The sequence below is a fragment of the Bufo bufo genome, chromosome 2 (assembly GCF_905171765.1).
Source record: "Bufo bufo chromosome 2, aBufBuf1.1, whole genome shotgun sequence".
NCBI classification, from domain to species: domain Eukaryota; kingdom Metazoa; phylum Chordata; class Amphibia; order Anura; family Bufonidae; genus Bufo; species Bufo bufo.
Window position 1 is genome coordinate 351,790,257 of NC_053390.1, and position 17,253 is coordinate 351,807,509.

Sequence of the window (17,253 nt, forward strand, 5' to 3'; positions counted from 1 at the left end):
GGGGTATAGCCAGTGGAGATGTTTTTTATTATTTGCAGTGTCTCCTCCTAGTGGTGGCCTAAGCTATACCCATGGTCTGTGTCCCCCAATAGAATGGTCGAGAAAAGATAATTATGGTTTATTTTTTAAATATGTGTCAAGACAATCTTTTTCCATATAGCCCATTATAGGCACATGGTAGTCAATGAGACATTGTAGAAAGCTGCCAAGTAGTACATATTGCTGGTGGACCATTTGAAGGACCACATGTAATTTGAAGGCCCCTTTCACACGGGCGAGTGTTCCGCGCGGATGCGATGCGTGATGTGAACGCATTGCACCCGCACTGAATACCGACCCATTCATTTCTATGGGGCTGTTCACATGAGCAGTGATTTTCACGCATCACTTGTGCGTTGCGTGAAAATCGCAGCATGTTCTATATTCTGCGTTTTTCTCGCAACGCAGGCCCCATAGAAGTGAATGGGGTTGCGTGAAAATCGCAAGCATCCGCAAGCAAGTGCGGATGCGGTGCGATTTTCACGCACGGTTGCTAGGAGACGATCAGGATGGAGACCCGATCATTATTATTTTCCCTTATAACATGGTTATAAGGGAAAATAATAGCATTCTGAATACAGAATGCTTAGTACAATAGCGCTGGAGGGGTTAAAAAAATATAATAAATAATTTAACTCACCTTAGTCCACTTGATCGCGTAGCCCGGCATCTCCTTCTGTCTTCATCTGATCTCTGTGCAGCAACAGGACCTTTGGTGACGTCATTCCGGTCATCACATGATCCATCACCATGGTAAAAGATCATGTGATGGATCAGGTCCTGTTGCTGCACAGAGATCTGATGAAGACAGAAGGAGATGCCGGGCTACGCGATCAAGTGAACTAAGGCGAGTTAAATTTTCTTTAACCTCTCCAGCGCTATTGTACTAAGCATTCTGTATTCAGAATGCTATTATTTTCTCTTATAACCATGTTATAAGGGAAAATAATTCAATCTACAGAACACCGATCCCAAGCCCGAACTTCTGTGAAGAAGTTCGGGTTTGGGTACCAAACATGCGCGATTTTTCTCACGCGAGTGCAAAACGCATTACAATGTTTTGCACTCGCGCGGAAAAATCGCGGGTGTTCCCGTAACGCACCCGCACATTTTCCCGCAACGCCCGTGTGAAAGAGGCCTAAATGTCCCATGTGGGCAGTTGTAGGGGAAGTCAGCGCCTGACAAACTTCCCAAGGCAAAATGAGATTTTTTTCAGCAAGTCAGGAACCAGACCTTCTGTGATTGGCTGATTGCCACTGCAGCTCACATATTAAAGGGTTGTCTGTGAGGAGACAAGTTTCTTTCAGTTCAGCAAATTGAAGGATTGAGGGTTATGTATTTTCAGACTTCAGAATTTTTAGCATTTTCCTCCAACTCCAAAAATATAAAAACAATGCACCTTATGCATAAAACATAGTCTATTTTTGTATATATGTCAGTTTTATTTCTCCAGGGCAGCTATGGGCAAATAGGTCACTTCTGATACAAGAGGCCAATTGTGATCTGTAAAGTAAATTATTTCTACTCTTTAAACATATTTTACAGAGAAAAATCTAAATAATTTTTAACCACTTTCCCATAAATTTGCATATAGAATTGATATGTCTTGAGCCATGTACAAAATAAGTCGGGGAAAAAAAAACATCCTAAAAAAATAAAAATAAAATTTTAAAGTGCAATTCAAGTAATGATTGAGAACAGAGCACTGATTTGCATATATTTTGTAACGAATTTGCCTTTAATCGAGTACAAAATAGAAATTTGTTGGCTTTTACACATATATTTATATCTTTGGTTACAGGAAGAGTAAATTGTTCTGGCATTTGAAGAACCATCGCATGGACCTACAACAAAACGAAAAGGAACATTGTTAGATTATTCAACAGTTTCACTCCAATACACTAGAGCCATCAAGCACTCATTTAATCACAACTCCATACTTTGTTAGATACCAAGCTTCTGACAGGGTCACACAAGCATATTTTTAATCAGTGTTACATCTGTATAAACTTTGGTCCACAACACGGAGCTAATGTAAATCAATGCGGCTTTTCACATGAGTGGATAACATGCACACATTAATGCAGCATGCACTACTTTTATCAGCATTCGCTGAAGAGTGCCTACCAAAATCTAGGGAAAGTGTTTAAAGGCTATGTAAACCTTTGGGGCAATTTTTTAAAAAATTATTGCCTTATACTTATTTTGAGCTAAAAAATGATTTTTTTTACTTAACAATATGGAATCCTTTTTCTGTACAGAGCTGACATGCTCTACTAGCTGCCTGTGGATTTTTTGTCTTTTCTGTCATCTGGGGAGCAGACTTCTTATCTTTGCTCTCTCACACAAAGCCAAAGTGAAAGTACCAGTCACATAGTTAGAAAAACAGTTAACCCTTTGTGACTGAAAGAAGTTCACAGCAATACCATCATACTAAAATATAACTTTTAATGTTTACGTATAAAAAAGTCAATACACCCTTATAATTATAGATAATTAGAAATATGAAAGAAAAATAAACATGAGAAATGAAAAACAAATCTAGGGTCAGATGTATGTTCCTTTTATAAGGTATAGGCGATTAGGTTAGTAGGTATTAATGGGGCCTACTGGGAAGATATCCCTAGTTCTGACCCTAATGTAGTAGCCCTGCCTAGATACGGAATAGCCACCCCGATAGGGGCGATCCCGTTTCTCGTACCTCCTGGTGTCCCTGGTATACCCCTATCAGGGATGAATACCTGTAAGGGGGGGGGACCCTATAGGAATGCCTGGGCTAATCTACACAAAAAAAATAAAAATAAAAATTATATGTGAATGAATACCCAAAATTAAATGACAGACAACACCATAATAATAATAAATATGAAGAAAAGTGAAAAGTCAAATGTCCAATAACATCCCTACGCGTTTCGCCTGGTTGGTGTCAGGCTCATCAGGGGACATATTTGACAAAAGAGTACCTGTCACCAGAGATAATCACCTGAGTAATACAAATATTTCTATAAACATATAAATTTATTTTGTTTTTCTATTTATCTCATTTATGATAACCAGAGAAACATAGGCACATGTGATAAAAGTAGGCCAATAGCAAAAGATACTGATCAATTTATCAGAAGATCAAGACTGCTGCGCCAGGAGACATAAGATATATATAGAATTGATCCAAGATAACCCAGAACCATTCACATGTCTCGTGCTGCAGGTAGTAGCCCGACTGGGATATATCGGTTCATATATCCAGATATATAATCATCAGTCAAAAACAGTAGGACTCTGCCCATTAGTTAACACCAGACCACAGATAAATCCAGTAATGCAAGCCAGATGAAAATTAAAGATACAACTGACATCCATGGCATAACTGCATTAGTGATTAAGCTCAATAGACAATACCCCTCCACATCAAACAAATATGACAGCCACTATCAATATTGAGTGGTAAAAGATAGTTTTGGGGCGATACTTGCGTGCCCTTTCATGGCTGGATGGGTGGGCCAGTGGTGGTGTCACAAAGTCAGGATGCCAATATCGATGGTGGCATCATGATGACCAGAGAATGATCGCGTCCGGTAGGCAGGCGGCAGGACACTGCCAGCGTCTCTGCCTTTTAAAATATTGCTACTTCCGGGTGTCAGGTCACGTGGGAAACCCACATGATGTGCGAGCCAGGTTGGCGTCTGACGTCAGACGCCGGTAACGTGACCAGGTGATCCGCTGGTAGGGATGGAATAAGTCGCGTCTGACATCAGACGCTCCCATGTGATGACTGTGCCGGTCATGTGATTCTTAATCCCGGCCGGTCACATGATCGTTAGGTAAAAGCGATTACATAGCGTATCCCAACTGACATTCAGGAGAAGCGGAGCCGGAGAGAAAATAGATTTGCTCATAGATGACATTTGTGTATGTCCCACTATGTAAGGCCACATATATAGAAAATTATAAAAAGGTAACCATTAGGATTGTTAGATATCTATCTGTTCAGGCTTACCAAGTTGATCAAATGATACATAAGTGCCCAATATATGGATTAATTAAATTACACAAGGGTGATTGGCAAATATACAGTCGGGGTCCAATATAAAGGAAGGAAACTACCCCCAAAATGATAATCATAATGATGTATTGGATATGATGATCCAAAAAGTAAATAAATAAATAGGATGTCTTAAATAAAGCACGCAAAATCGATGGAATCATTTAAACTCGCTGGTGTGACAGTGTCTAACCTGAAAATCCACCTAGATTCCTTTTGTTTTAATAATTTGTCTAGGTCCCCACCTCTTTTGGACATTTTTATTACCTCAATCATCGAGAAATGTATGGTTTTAACAGATCCTGCGTGTTTATTCCATACATGTCTTGAGATTGGTTTATCGCGTTTATTGCGAATATCCCCGATGTGTTCAAGGATTCGTTTTTTGAAAATCCTCTTAGTTTTACCTATATATTTAAGTCCACAGTCACATTGAGCCATATATATTACCCCAGAGGTATTGCAGTTAGCAAAATTACGGGTGTAGTAAGTACGATCACCCAGGCTGTTAGAAAAGGTTTTACCTAAGGATATAAATGTACAGGCTTTGCATTTGCCGCACTTGAACAGCTCAATATTTTTAATAAAGGCCAATTGAAAATACAATTTAGCCAAAAATAAGAAATGCAATCATAAAAAAAATTGACTCCAAAGGTGTACATAGCCTTTAAAATACAGTCCCCATATGTTATCAATATTTCATTTATTTTACAAAGGGGTTGTCTAATATAATTTAGTTTCCTCCCTAGAAGATAGCCTCTTAGAACTACAGATCTGTACTGCAGATCTGTATTAAGCGCCTCTACAAATATGCCTATGTGAAAGTGGCACTACAAAGCTGCACATACTGTACAGGATGCTTGTAATAACTTTTTTTTTTTTCTGTTTCCTTTAGGTTACCTATAACACACTTCATTAAGGCTTCCGAGACCCCAGTATTATGACTTACTCCACCTTTTGCAAAAGTGGCTACAGCCTGATGTCCCACGGCTATGCTGGATAGACTATTTTTGGCTAACATATTCTGGAGGGAGCTGCCACCCCCTCTCCAGCACTGGATCGGCCAGGCATCTCCTGGAAATGACGAACCTGGTGGAACGCTATGAGGCCACCAAGAATCTCAAGGGGGGTTCTTTTGGGAGGAGGGCAGGCAAACTCCAGAACTCCCCACCCCAGGCCCACCAGTATGAGCCAATGAAACACCCCCGGGAGTTTACCCCTATGGGCCAGACCCAGTTAATCTGCTGGTGGTGTCAGGAATTAGGGGTGGGCAATATGCGATATAAATTTGTGCCACGATATGGATTTTGTGCATATCGCCGGACCGCGATATGACCACGGAGCTGTAGTGAATGATCGCGCTCTCGGCGCGCACCATGTTCTCCCGAGCCGGCACAGTGGAAAAGGAGGGAGTAGGAGGAGGAGGGGAGGGACTGTGGCCACTGCGCCACCAATGAATGCCTGAATGTGCCAGCCATATCCCAGCCCCTATGACTGCACACTGCGATCCGCCGCAATTAACCCCTCAGTTGAGGGGTTAATCGCGCGGATCACAGCATCCTGTGCCGGGAATGTTCTTCAGTCTCTGCATTGGTGGCAGTGGGCAGTTCCGATCGGAGTCCCAGCAGTGTAATGCTGGGGCTCCGATCGGTTACCATGGCAGCCAGGAGTCACGCTACTGAAGTCCTGGCTGCCATGGTAGGTTAGTGAGCAGCATTATACTCACGTGCGCCGTGGCCGCCGGTCGGTCCTTCTTCTGTCTGTGCGGCGCATTGCTAATGCTTATAGCATTAGCAATGCGCCACACAGACCTATGAGAAGGAGCGCCCGGCGGCCACGGCGCACGTGAGTATAATGCTGCTCACTAACATACCATGGCAGTCAGGACTTCAGTAGCATCCTGGCTGCCATGGTAACAGATCGGAGCCCCAGCATTACACTGCTGGGACTCCGATCGGAACTGCCCACTGCCACCAATGATGGGGGGAGGAGGGGGACCCTGTGGCCACTGCCACCAATGATTAATACTGGGGAGGGAGGGGGGGTTTGAGTTACCAGAGGGGGCTGATAAGAGGGAGAGGCTGGGGGGCTGATCAGAGGCTGGGGGGCTGATCAGAGGCTGGCTGCCATGGTCAGCATCCTGCTGTTGTGTGCACAAAGCACAGGGCAGCAGGGAGAGGGTAAAGTCCTATTCACCCTAATAGAGCTCTGTTAGGGTGAATATGACAAGGGTTCTAGCCCTTAATGAGGCTAATAGTTATTAAATAAAAAGTATAAAAAAAATAAAAAAAAGTTTAAACACCCCTCCCCCCAAATATAGAAAACAATATATCGCGATATATATCGCACATGCTTAAAATTATATCGCCTACCCCTATCAGGAACCTGGCCACACCAGGGCTGTGTCCTCGTCGGACTGAGCCCATGGACACTAATTGGGGTTACCGAAAATAGCTATATGCTAGGAAACTGTGTGCCACAGGTACCCCGGAGGCTCTAGACCACTTGTGCCAGGCGGAAGTGGGAGACACTCAAGCGGAGGCGCTGCTGGACTCGGAGTCTGGCGTCCCTAGTATGGTCAGCGGAGTATACTGGCGGAAAAGTCAGGGTCATGTGCATTCATGGAGATTTGAAAGACTACCCCACCGTGCTGGTGTCTCTAACCACGGTGGCCGGCAGGTGGACCCAGGAAGTGGCAGTCGCCACAAATCTCCACTATGAACTTCTAAGATGTGGAGGAGTTGCCACTGGGTCCTGGGTTGGCATACTTCAACATCTCTGGGGAGAATTTCGCTACAGCCCAACGCAGAGACCCAACCCTATCCCGGGCCTGGGAGAATGTTGTAATACTTTAAGTTGTACCCCAACAACCTGGGGCCGAGTCGGTTTGCCAGCTTTGTGGTCCATCAGAAAATGCTATATCGGGTAAACCAGCTTTGGGGTGAACCTGTTGAACAGTTGGTGGTGATCGGGGCCTATCGAAAACGAATGTTCTCGGGGGTCATTTGGGACTGCAGAAGACACAGGACCGGATACAACAATGGTTTTACTGGCCCAGTGTCTTTAGAGAGGTGGAAAGTCTTGCCCGACCTGCCAAACCACTAGCCCCCAGCACCTGTTCTGCAGTCCCTTAGTGCCCCTCCCGATTATCGAGGTACCATGAGAGAATCGCTATGGATCTCGTAGGCCCAGTACCGAAGTCCGCTAGAGGGCACCAACGCATCTTGGTCATCCTGGACGACGCCACTCGGTACCCGGAGGCGGTGCCACTGTGACATACAATGGCCAAACTCATAGGAAGAGTTAATAGAGATGTTTTCCCGAGTGGGAAAAAGAGGTTCTGACTGACCAGGCGACTTCCTTTATGTCCAAGGTCATGCAGGAGCTCTGTAAGTTGCTGAATATCAAACAGATACAGACATCCGTCTATCACCTGCAAACTGAAGGCCTAGTAGAAAGGTTTAATCAAACGTTAAAAACTATGTTAAAAGGATTAGTAGCTAAGGATGGAAAGGACTGGGACCTCCTTCTGCCCTATCTTACGTTCGCAGTGCGAGAAGTGCCCCAGTCCACCTGGGTTCTCGCCCTTCGAACTACTATACGGCAGACATCCAGGTGGTCGTTGGATATAGCCAACGTATTGTTGAATATGTCACCCAGATGCAGGAACGTATGGAAACTGTGTTGCAGCTGGTAAAGGAACATATGGAGGCAGCTAAGGGAGCTCAAAGTCGGGTGTATAATCGGCAGGCCCCGGTCTGGATCTTTAACCCAGCAGATCGGGTTTTGGTTCTGGTACAGACAGTGCACAGTAAGTTACTGGCTAGGTGGCAGGGACCTTTACGAGGTACTCGAAAAGGTTGGAGAAGTAAACTACAAGGTACACCAGCCAGGGCGGCAGAAGCCGGAGCAGGTGTACCATGTGAATTTACTCAAACCGTGGAAGAATAGGGAGACCAAAACTGACGATAGCCCGCGGCCGAGTTTTCTAGGGGGAGAGGTTCTGGCCCCTATGTCTGATGTAAGGGAAGCGGTTGCCACAGTGAAGATTGCTGACAGCCTCTCCTCTAAGGAGACTCCGGAGGGAAGGGAGTTAGTCAGCAGGAACACGGATGAGTTCTCAGACCTCCATGGACGCACTTCCATAATCCAGTATGACATTGTCACTGAGCCTCAGGCCAAAATCCGGTTGAAACCATACCGGGTACCCGAGGCTCGACGACAGGCCATCTCTGAAGTAAACAAAATAGAGGCGATAAGAAATTGGCCCCGACCTGTCACCACTAAACAAGTAAAGTCGTTCCTAAGAATAATAGGCTATTACATGAGATTTGTTCCCCACTTTGCCACTATAGATGAGCCCTTGAGAGGACGAAAATCAGTGATGGTTCACTGGGATGAGTGGGCGGAAGAGGCTTTTTCCACTTTTAAGTCGGCCCTGTGCGTGTCACCGGTTTTGGTGACGCCCGACTTCAATAGGGAGTTCGTGGTACAGACAGATTCCTCCGAAGTAGGCCTCGGTGCTGTACTCTCTCAGGAAGTCAATGGGGAGGAGCATCCAGTTGTCTTTTTAAGCCGCAAGGTCACCCCAGCCGAAATCAGGTATAGTATAGTGGAAAGAGAGTGCCTGGCTATCAAGTGGGCACTCGAGCCTCTCCGCTACTATTTGTTGGGGAGAAAGTTCCGCCTGGTGACTGACCACTCCCCTCTCAAGTGGATGAGCCAGGCCAAAAAGAGAGAAATGCCCGAGTCCTTACAGAAGTTCTCCGTGGAACACAGGGAAGGCCGGTTGCAGGGAAATGCGGATGCCCTGTCCTGGGTATACTGTATGGCAGGTGTTCACCCCCTCAGGGTTGAACAAAGGAGGAAGTATGTAAGAAGGTACCTGGAATCATCGTGGATGGAAGGTATGTGTCACCAAGGTTCCTGGCCTCGGTGAAGTAAGAGCCGGTATTTTATGTGTCAGCAGCAGCTACTGCTAATTGACACCTTGAGATTTAGCATGGCTGTCATAGCTGATCCGGGACGGCTCTTACTGGGAGTAGTCAAAGTGCTGGGTGGGTGACTACTCCCCATGTTCCAGGCTGGGTTTTGCCAGGCATAAAAACCAGCCAGCACTGCCAGGTGTGTGGATTTACCTCCCTCTGACAGTGGAGCTCAGGAGTCTGTGTGCTGTGAACTGAGGGCTGTGCTGGGATTTGAGGTTTGGGCTGGAGGACTCAGGCCCTTCTAATAGCAAACAGGCAGCCTATGGACTTCATGAGGCTGAACTGCTAACGGTGTGAATTAACACCCAGGAGAAAAAGTGACTTATTGTTTATGGACTTTCCTTGTGTGTGAACAAACACCAAGCCACCTGTGTTTTGTGATACACCTTATCTGCATTTTGTTATACACCAATGTGTGAACAAACACAATGCTGTTTGTACTCCTTTATAGAACAATTCAAGTCTCCCAGAACTGATCAAGTTGGAAGGCTTTGGTAGTTGGGAGAGCTTTGAACAATTAAAGGAAGAATTCAAACTTACCAACACAAACTTTTATCAATATCTACAATTACGCCATGCCTTGACGGTGCAGGGTAGGACAATTGATATGACTATACAGGCATCTATGTTAGCAGACTAAATCAAGAAAAGGAGGTGACACCAAAGGAGTGATCTCAGGATTTTACAAGTTGTTACTCATTTTATCAAGACCACTTTCCTTTGAAGGTTAGGGAAAAATGATCCCGAGAGGTTGTCCCCCTAGACGATGTACAGTAGTCTGAAATATTGTCTAAGAGCCCCTTGCTTTCACTGTGTGAGACGCACAGGCTTTCACAACTATATCTGATACATAGGGTATACAGAACACCTGAGTTCCTACATAAGATAGGTGTATGTGACACATCTAACTGCCCTAAATGCAATATTCCGGGGGCACATATACTACACATGTTCTGGGAGTGCACTGCCTAAGTCCTTTTTGGGATCAGACTACCAGCCGAAACACTGATATGTGTGCTAGGCCTGTTACAAGGGGATTCCACAGCAGATCTTAATATTGGCATAAGCAGATCACTGTATCAAGCTAGGAAATTATTAGCCAAGTATTGGATAAGCACTACTGTACCGGCCAAAGAGGAATATATTGCACGCATGAATGTTATAATTGGATTAGAAAGGGGTGTGTATCTAAAAAGAGGAACGATTAAGAAGTTTGAGTCTATATGGGGACCATGGATGCGAACGCCAGGACTACCCTCTGGACATCTCCTGTCTTTACAATTGGGGCAAAATGCTAGATGATGTTGAAGGGAAGTAAAATACTAAACCTTTATTGAAAAGTCATGATATAGTATAAACGGGAAACAACATCATAGGTAGAGTGGAAGAGATAAGCAAAATGACAATATGGCATGGTGCAGGTTAGGGGAGGGAGGAGGGGTAGGGTTCTTCATTCTTGTATGTTCAAAGATTGTCTATTAATGCACCAAAATTGGGTATGTACTTGTTTACGTAAATGTACACATGCTGGATCTATAAATGTACTTATCCGAAAAACTTTTATAAAAACGACTATTTAAAAAACACCGCTGTTTGATTCAAGAACTGTGTACTTTGCCTCTATACTGTATCCGCTAGTCCTAACTACCAGAGCGAATACCCACAAAAAAAATAAAAATATAATTATATATACACACATATACATATACACACACACACATATACATACACACACATTGTTCAATCGCACAAAAAGAACATTTTTGCTCTAGAAGTTGCTGCTCTATACTAATTATATACGTATACTTGGTATGGCCCCCTTTAAGTTCTTTTTATTCCCTCTCATAACATTAACCTAATTTTTTCAGTACTAGCGAGAAGCTGCTTCAAGGAAAAACTCAATCTGTGAGCAAACGAATCTGAATTGTGTGACAGAGCTACTGAGCATGTGTGTGTGAGCTGACCATTTGCACATTAGGTGGTCAGGGGGGAATCAAAAGCACAGCAGGGGGAGGTGAGGTTACAAAAAAAGCTGTTTTGGTGTAACTTTAATTTTAATTTTTATACGGCGTTCACTTGATGGGATAGATCATGATATTTTTGTAGAGCAGGTCATTATAGATGTGGCGATACCAAATAGGTCAATTTTTAGAAAAAAAAAATCATGTTTTTGTGTTGCCATTTTATCAGAGCCATTTTTTGTTTAGTTTTTCTGCTTATGGTCTTGTGTGAGGGCTTGATTTTTGTGGAATGCGGTGACGTTTTTATTGGTACCGTTTTGAGGTACATATGACTTTTTGATCGGTTAATAATATGTTTTTGGGATGTGGTGACAAAAAAAAAAGCTGTTTTAGCATAATTTTATTTACTGTTCACCTGATGGGACAGTCTACAGCAGGACATGATGGGAGTTTTAGTTCTACAACAGCTGGAGGGCCGCAGATTGAGCATCCCTGGGGTAGATTATGTAATCTTTTTATAGAGCTGGTCGTTACGGATGTGGCGATACCAAATATGTCTTTTTTTATTCTATTATTAATAATTTTTCAATGACTTAATTGTGGAAAAAGGAGTTTTATTTTTTTACATTTTACACTGTGTGTCCACCATAAGGTCATACAAGACCGCTGAGGGACATTTAACTTCTCTTTTTTTTCCCTTTACTATAGATTTTTCCTGTAACTGGGGCTGACATAGTAGCCTCAGTTACAGCAAGAATTCTGCCTTCAGAGACGCTGTACTGCAGTAAGAAGACCCGGCAGCTCCTGCAATCTCCCGGTGGTCAGATGACTGCGGGGCAAGAGTAGGAAGAGGCATTGCGCTTCCTATCTGTATACACAGCACTCAGTATACATCGATCTAGAAGGCAGGGACACAGGAGGAGCGGTCCCTGCCTTCTCTATGGGGAGGCCTAGCATCAATCTTGTAGTGCAAGTTTGAGTGATATATATATGTGTGTGTGTATGTATGTATGTATGTATGTATGTATGTATGTATGTATGTATGTATGTATGTATGTATGTATATATATATATATATATATATACATACATACACACACATATATATATATGTATGTATGTGTATATATTATATATACACACACACACACACACACACACATATACATACACACACACACACACACACACACAAACATACACTGCTCAAAAAAATAAAGGGAACACAAAAATAACATCCTAGATCTGAATTAATAAAATATTCTTCTGAAATACTTTGTTCTTTACATAGTTGAATGTGCTGACAACAAAATCACACAAAAATTAAAAAATGGAAATCAAATTTTTCAACCCATGGAGGTCTGGATTTGGAGTCACACTCAAAATTAAAGTGGAAAAACACACTACAGGCTGATCCAACTTTGATGTAATGTCCTTAAAACAAGTCAAAATGAGGCTCAGTAGTGTGTGTGGCCTCCACGTGCCTGTATGACCTCCCTACAACGCCTGTGCATGCTCCTGATGAGGTGGCGAACGGTCTCCTGAGGGATCTCCTCTCAGACCTGGACTAAAGCATCTGCCAACTCCTGGACAGTCTGTGGTGCAACGTGACGCTGGTGGATAGAGCGAGACATGATGTCCCAGATGTGCTCAATTGGATTCAGGTCTGGGGAACGGGCAGGCCAGTCCATAGCATCAATGCCTTAGTCTTGCAGGAACTGCTGACACACTCCAGCCACATAAGGTCTAGCATTGTCTTGCATTAGGAGGAACCCAGGGCCAACCGCACCAGCATATGGTCTCACAAGGGGTCTGAGGATCTCATCTCGGTACCTAATGGCAGTCAGGCTACCTCTGGCGAGCACATGGAGGGCTGTGCGGCCCTCCAAAGAAATGCCACCCCACACCATTACTGACCCAATGCCAAACCGGTCATGCTGGAGGATGTTGCAGGCAGCAGAACGTTTTCCACGGCGTCTCCAGACTCTGTCACGTCTGTCACATGTGCTCAGTGTGAACCTGTTTCATATGTGAAGAGCACAGGGCGCCAGTGGCGAATTTGCCAATCTTGGTGTTCTCTGGCAAATGCCAAACGTCCTGCACGGTGTTGGGCTGTAAGCACAACCCCCACCTGTGGATGTCGGGCCCTCATGGAGTCTGTTTCTGACCGTTTGAGCAGACACATGCACATTTGTGGCCTGCTGGAGGTCATTTTGCAGGGCTCTGACAGTGCTCCTCCTGTTCCTTCTTGCACAAAGGCGGAGGTAGCGGTCCTGCTGCTGGGTTGTTGCCCTCCTACGGCCTCCTCCACGTCTCCTGATGTACTGGCCTGTCTCCTGGTAGCGCCTCCATGCTCTGGACACTACGCTGACAGAAACAGCAAACCTTCTTGCCACAGCTCGCATTGATGTGCCATCCTGAATAAGCTGCACTACCTGAGCCACTTGTGTGGGTTGTAGACTCAGTCTCATGCTACCACTAGAGTGAAAGCACCGCCAGCATTCAAAAGTGACCAAAACATCAGCCAGGAAGCATAGGAACTGAGAAGTGGTCTGTGGTCACCACCTGCAGAACCATTCCTTTATTGGGGGTGTCTTGCTAATTGCCTATAATTTCCACCTGTTGTCTATCCCATTTGCACAACAGCATGTGAAATTGATTGATTGTCACTCAGTGTTGCTTCCTAAGTGGACAGTTTGATTTCACAGAAGTGTGATTGACTTGGAGTTACATTGTGTTGTTTAAGTGTTTTTAAGTGTTCCCTTTATTTTTTTGAGCAGTGATATATATATATATATATATATATATATATATATATATATATATATATATATATATATATATATATAATCTGGCAGCACTCCCTTCAAAAAAGTGACACAGGGTGCCCGCGGTGGTCCCTCGATTCAGGACGGCAGACAATGAAGAAAATCCGCTGCACTCCTTGAAAAATAAAATGTGCTCTTTATTCACACATATCAAATGTTGACTATGGTCAACATTTGATATGTGTGAATAAAGAGCACATTTTATTTTTCAAGGAGTGCTGCGGATTATCTATATATCAATGACTGGTTCACTTGCTTACAATCACTAAGCGTCCTCTCAGTTAGAAGTGCAGGAACCAGAAGGAGGCAAGATTTCCTAGCCCACCTTACTATGTAAACTATGCATCGCAAATACATTCAAAATCCATGAGAAAGCAAACCTTTTTTTTGTTCATTGCTCCTTAGATCTTGGATTTCTTCTCTTGTTTGTATATGGTGGATCATCTAAAAGTAAATATGTGAATGTTAATACAGAGATGTCAAATTAAAAGCAAGCAAACTGAAAAGAAACAGGATGTCGTGGAGGTAAAACATACATAATTTATGAATAAATCAGTAAAATCCTGCCAACTGTGTATCATAGACAAGATTTGTTGGCTTATTTCTTAAAGAGGACCTTTCATCTGGCAAAAAATTGTGAACCAAGTGTCATGATCTGTACAGCAGTGCCCAGGGATCTCACTGCACTTACTATTATCCCTGGGCGCCGCTCCGTTCTCCCGCTATGCCCTCCGGTATGTTCGGTCACTTGTTTATAGTAGGAGAACAAGGGCAGTCTCCTCCTACTATAACCAAGTGACCGAACATACCGAAGGGCATAGCAGGAGAATGGAGTGGCGCCCAGGGATAATAGTAAGTGCAGTGAGATCCCTGGGCACCGCTGTACAGATCATGACACTTAGTTCACAATGTTTTGCCAGATGAAAGGTCCCCTTTAAAGATGCACTCCCCCCCAAAAAAAAATTATTCTCTGACTTGTTAGAAAGGTACATGATGTAATCTGTAGTGAAGGTAATTTTCTTACCAGTGACTGTATGTGCTATCTCCTCCCTTCTGATCCTCAGCTGTGTCATGTGACCAACACTCTGCCTCTCTAACCGACACAGAACAGGAAGTCAGTTACTTCTCTATTTATTCCTATGAGACTGACATTGAGGCTTCCATAGGAATACATAGAGAAACTGACTTCCTGTCCATACATAAGATCCTGTTGAAGAGTCAATGTTGGTCACATGACACAGCTGAGGATCAGAAGAGAGTGGATAACTCACGAATACAGTCACTAGTAAGATTACCTTTACTACAGTTTACATCATGTGCATTTCTAATACATCAGAGAATAAACATTTTTGTGGGAGTCAGAGGTCGCAATAATGCCTGTACAAGCGTAATTGACGCCTGGCCAAATTACTCCCTGGAAAAAGTCTAAGGCCTCATGCACACGACCGTATGGCTTTTTCAGTGTTTTGCGGTCCATTTTTCACGGATCCGTTGTTCCGTTTTTTGTTTCCGTTGTGTTTCCGTTTCTGTTCCGTTTTTCCGTATGGCATATACAGTATACAGTAATTACATAGCTAAAATTGGGCTGGGCATAACATTTTCAATAGATGGTTCAGCAAAAAACGGAACGGAAACGGAAGACATACGGATGCATTTCCGTATGTGTTCAGTTTTTTTTGCGGACCCATTGACTTTAATGGAGCCAAGCACCGTGATTTGCGGACAAGAATAGGACATGTTCTATCTTTTCACGGCACGGAAATACTGAAATACTGAAACAGAATGCACACGGAGACACTTCAGTATTTTTTGCTGAACCATTGAAATGAATGGTTCAGTATATGTTCCGTATACTGAACTCAAAAAACGTCCAGTATACTGAACGCAAAATACTGTCGTGTGCATGAGCCCTAAGGCGTACCAATACTCCTTAGACTTTTCCCCCGCATTCATCAGCGCAGGGCGCACTGTGAACGGCACGGGAAGCGCAGCGATGCTGCCTGTGCCTGAAATGACCAATAGCAAAGCTCCATACAGTACACTATATCCAGGTGTTACTTTAACGTCTACAACAAATCAAAAGTATTGTTGCTTTTCATAAAGCAACATGCTGTAGATATGAGATACTTCAGGGTGTTTCTTTCCCATAGGTTCCTCCAGAGGAACAGAAAAAAAAAAAAAGAGTTTAAAATGTAAAATAATTATTTTTATTTTTTTTTTTAAACGGCACCACAATGGTTTGAAATTTATGGATTTTTTTTTCAAGTTTTTAAAAATGCCAAAAAAATAGTATAAGAAGGATATCTAAGGGCTCTTTCACACTTGCGTTGTTCTTTTCCGGCATAGAGTTCCGTCGTCGGGGCTCTATGCCGGAAAAATCCTGATCAGGATTATCCCAATGCATTCTGAATGGAGAGAAATCCGTTCAGGATGCATCAGGGTGTCTTCAGTTCAGGACCGGAACGTTTTTTTTGGCCGGAGAAAATACTGCAGCATGCTGCGCTTTTTGCTCCGGCCAAAAATCCTGAACACTTGCCGCAAGGCCGGATCCGGAATTAATGCCCATTGAAAGGCATTAATCCGGATCCGGCCTTAAGCTAAACGTCGTTTCGGCGCATTACCGGATCCGACGTTTAGCTTTTTCTGAATGGTTACCATGGCTGCCAAGACGCTAAAGTCCTGTTTGCCATGGTAAAGTGTAGTGGGGAGCGGGGGAGCAGTATACTTACCGTCCGTGCGTCTCCCGGGGCGCTTCAGAGTGACGACAGGGCGCCCCACGCGCATGGATGACGTGATCGCATGGATCACGTCATCCATGCGCATGGGGCGCTCTGACGTCATTCTGGAGCGCCCCGGGAGACGCACGGACGGTAAGTATACTGCTCCCCACTACTACTATGGCAACCAGGACTTTAATAGCGTCCTGGGTGCCATAGTAACACTGACCGCATTTTGAAGACGGATCAGTCTTCAAATGCTTTCAGTTCACTTGCGGTGTTACGGATCCGGCGGGCACTTCCGGCAAATGGAGTACACGACGGATCCGGACAACGCAAGTGTGAAGAGCCCTAAAGCACTTTACAAAAAGGCACTGTAAATTGCAATCAGATACAAAGACAAACCAACCACACTGTTCCTCATAGTTTTAACAGGAATCTCTGCATACGTGAGGTCAAAACTGGTTGAAAGACAACCTGGAGGGTAGGTACAGTGCATATTTTGTCTCAGGTTTAAACTTTGAAATACTGGGAAAAAACATGACAAATGGTCATAACATACAATGCAAATTCTGCCAAATCGTAAAAGGCAAATGCTATTAGTGAATAAACCAGGAAAGGAAAGAGACGGAAATACATTTGTATAAATGAAATATTAGGAAATGAGTATGAAACCTC

General features: G+C 43.8%; 1 protein-coding gene across 3 annotated transcripts in view; it reads right to left on the reverse strand.

Annotated features, from left to right (window-relative positions):
- Positions 1-1,748: 1,748 nt before the first annotated feature.
- The window catches only part of LOC120989174 (tight junction protein ZO-2-like), a 38,870-nt gene continuing 23,365 nt past the window's right edge, over positions 1,749-17,253 (reverse strand). For 2 of the 3 annotated variants that reach the window (XM_040417099.1, XM_040417097.1), the window contains exons 8-9: positions 14,242-14,302; positions 1,749-1,885 (exon numbers count right to left, since the gene is read on the reverse strand). In XM_040417099.1, the coding sequence (XP_040273033.1) occupies positions 14,250-14,302 (53 nt within the window). In that variant the 3' untranslated portion in view covers positions 1,749-1,885; positions 14,242-14,249. Of the gene's footprint in view, positions 1,886-14,238; positions 14,303-17,253 lie in introns of all 3 variants that reach the window. The other variant, XM_040417098.1, reaches the window with a different exon arrangement.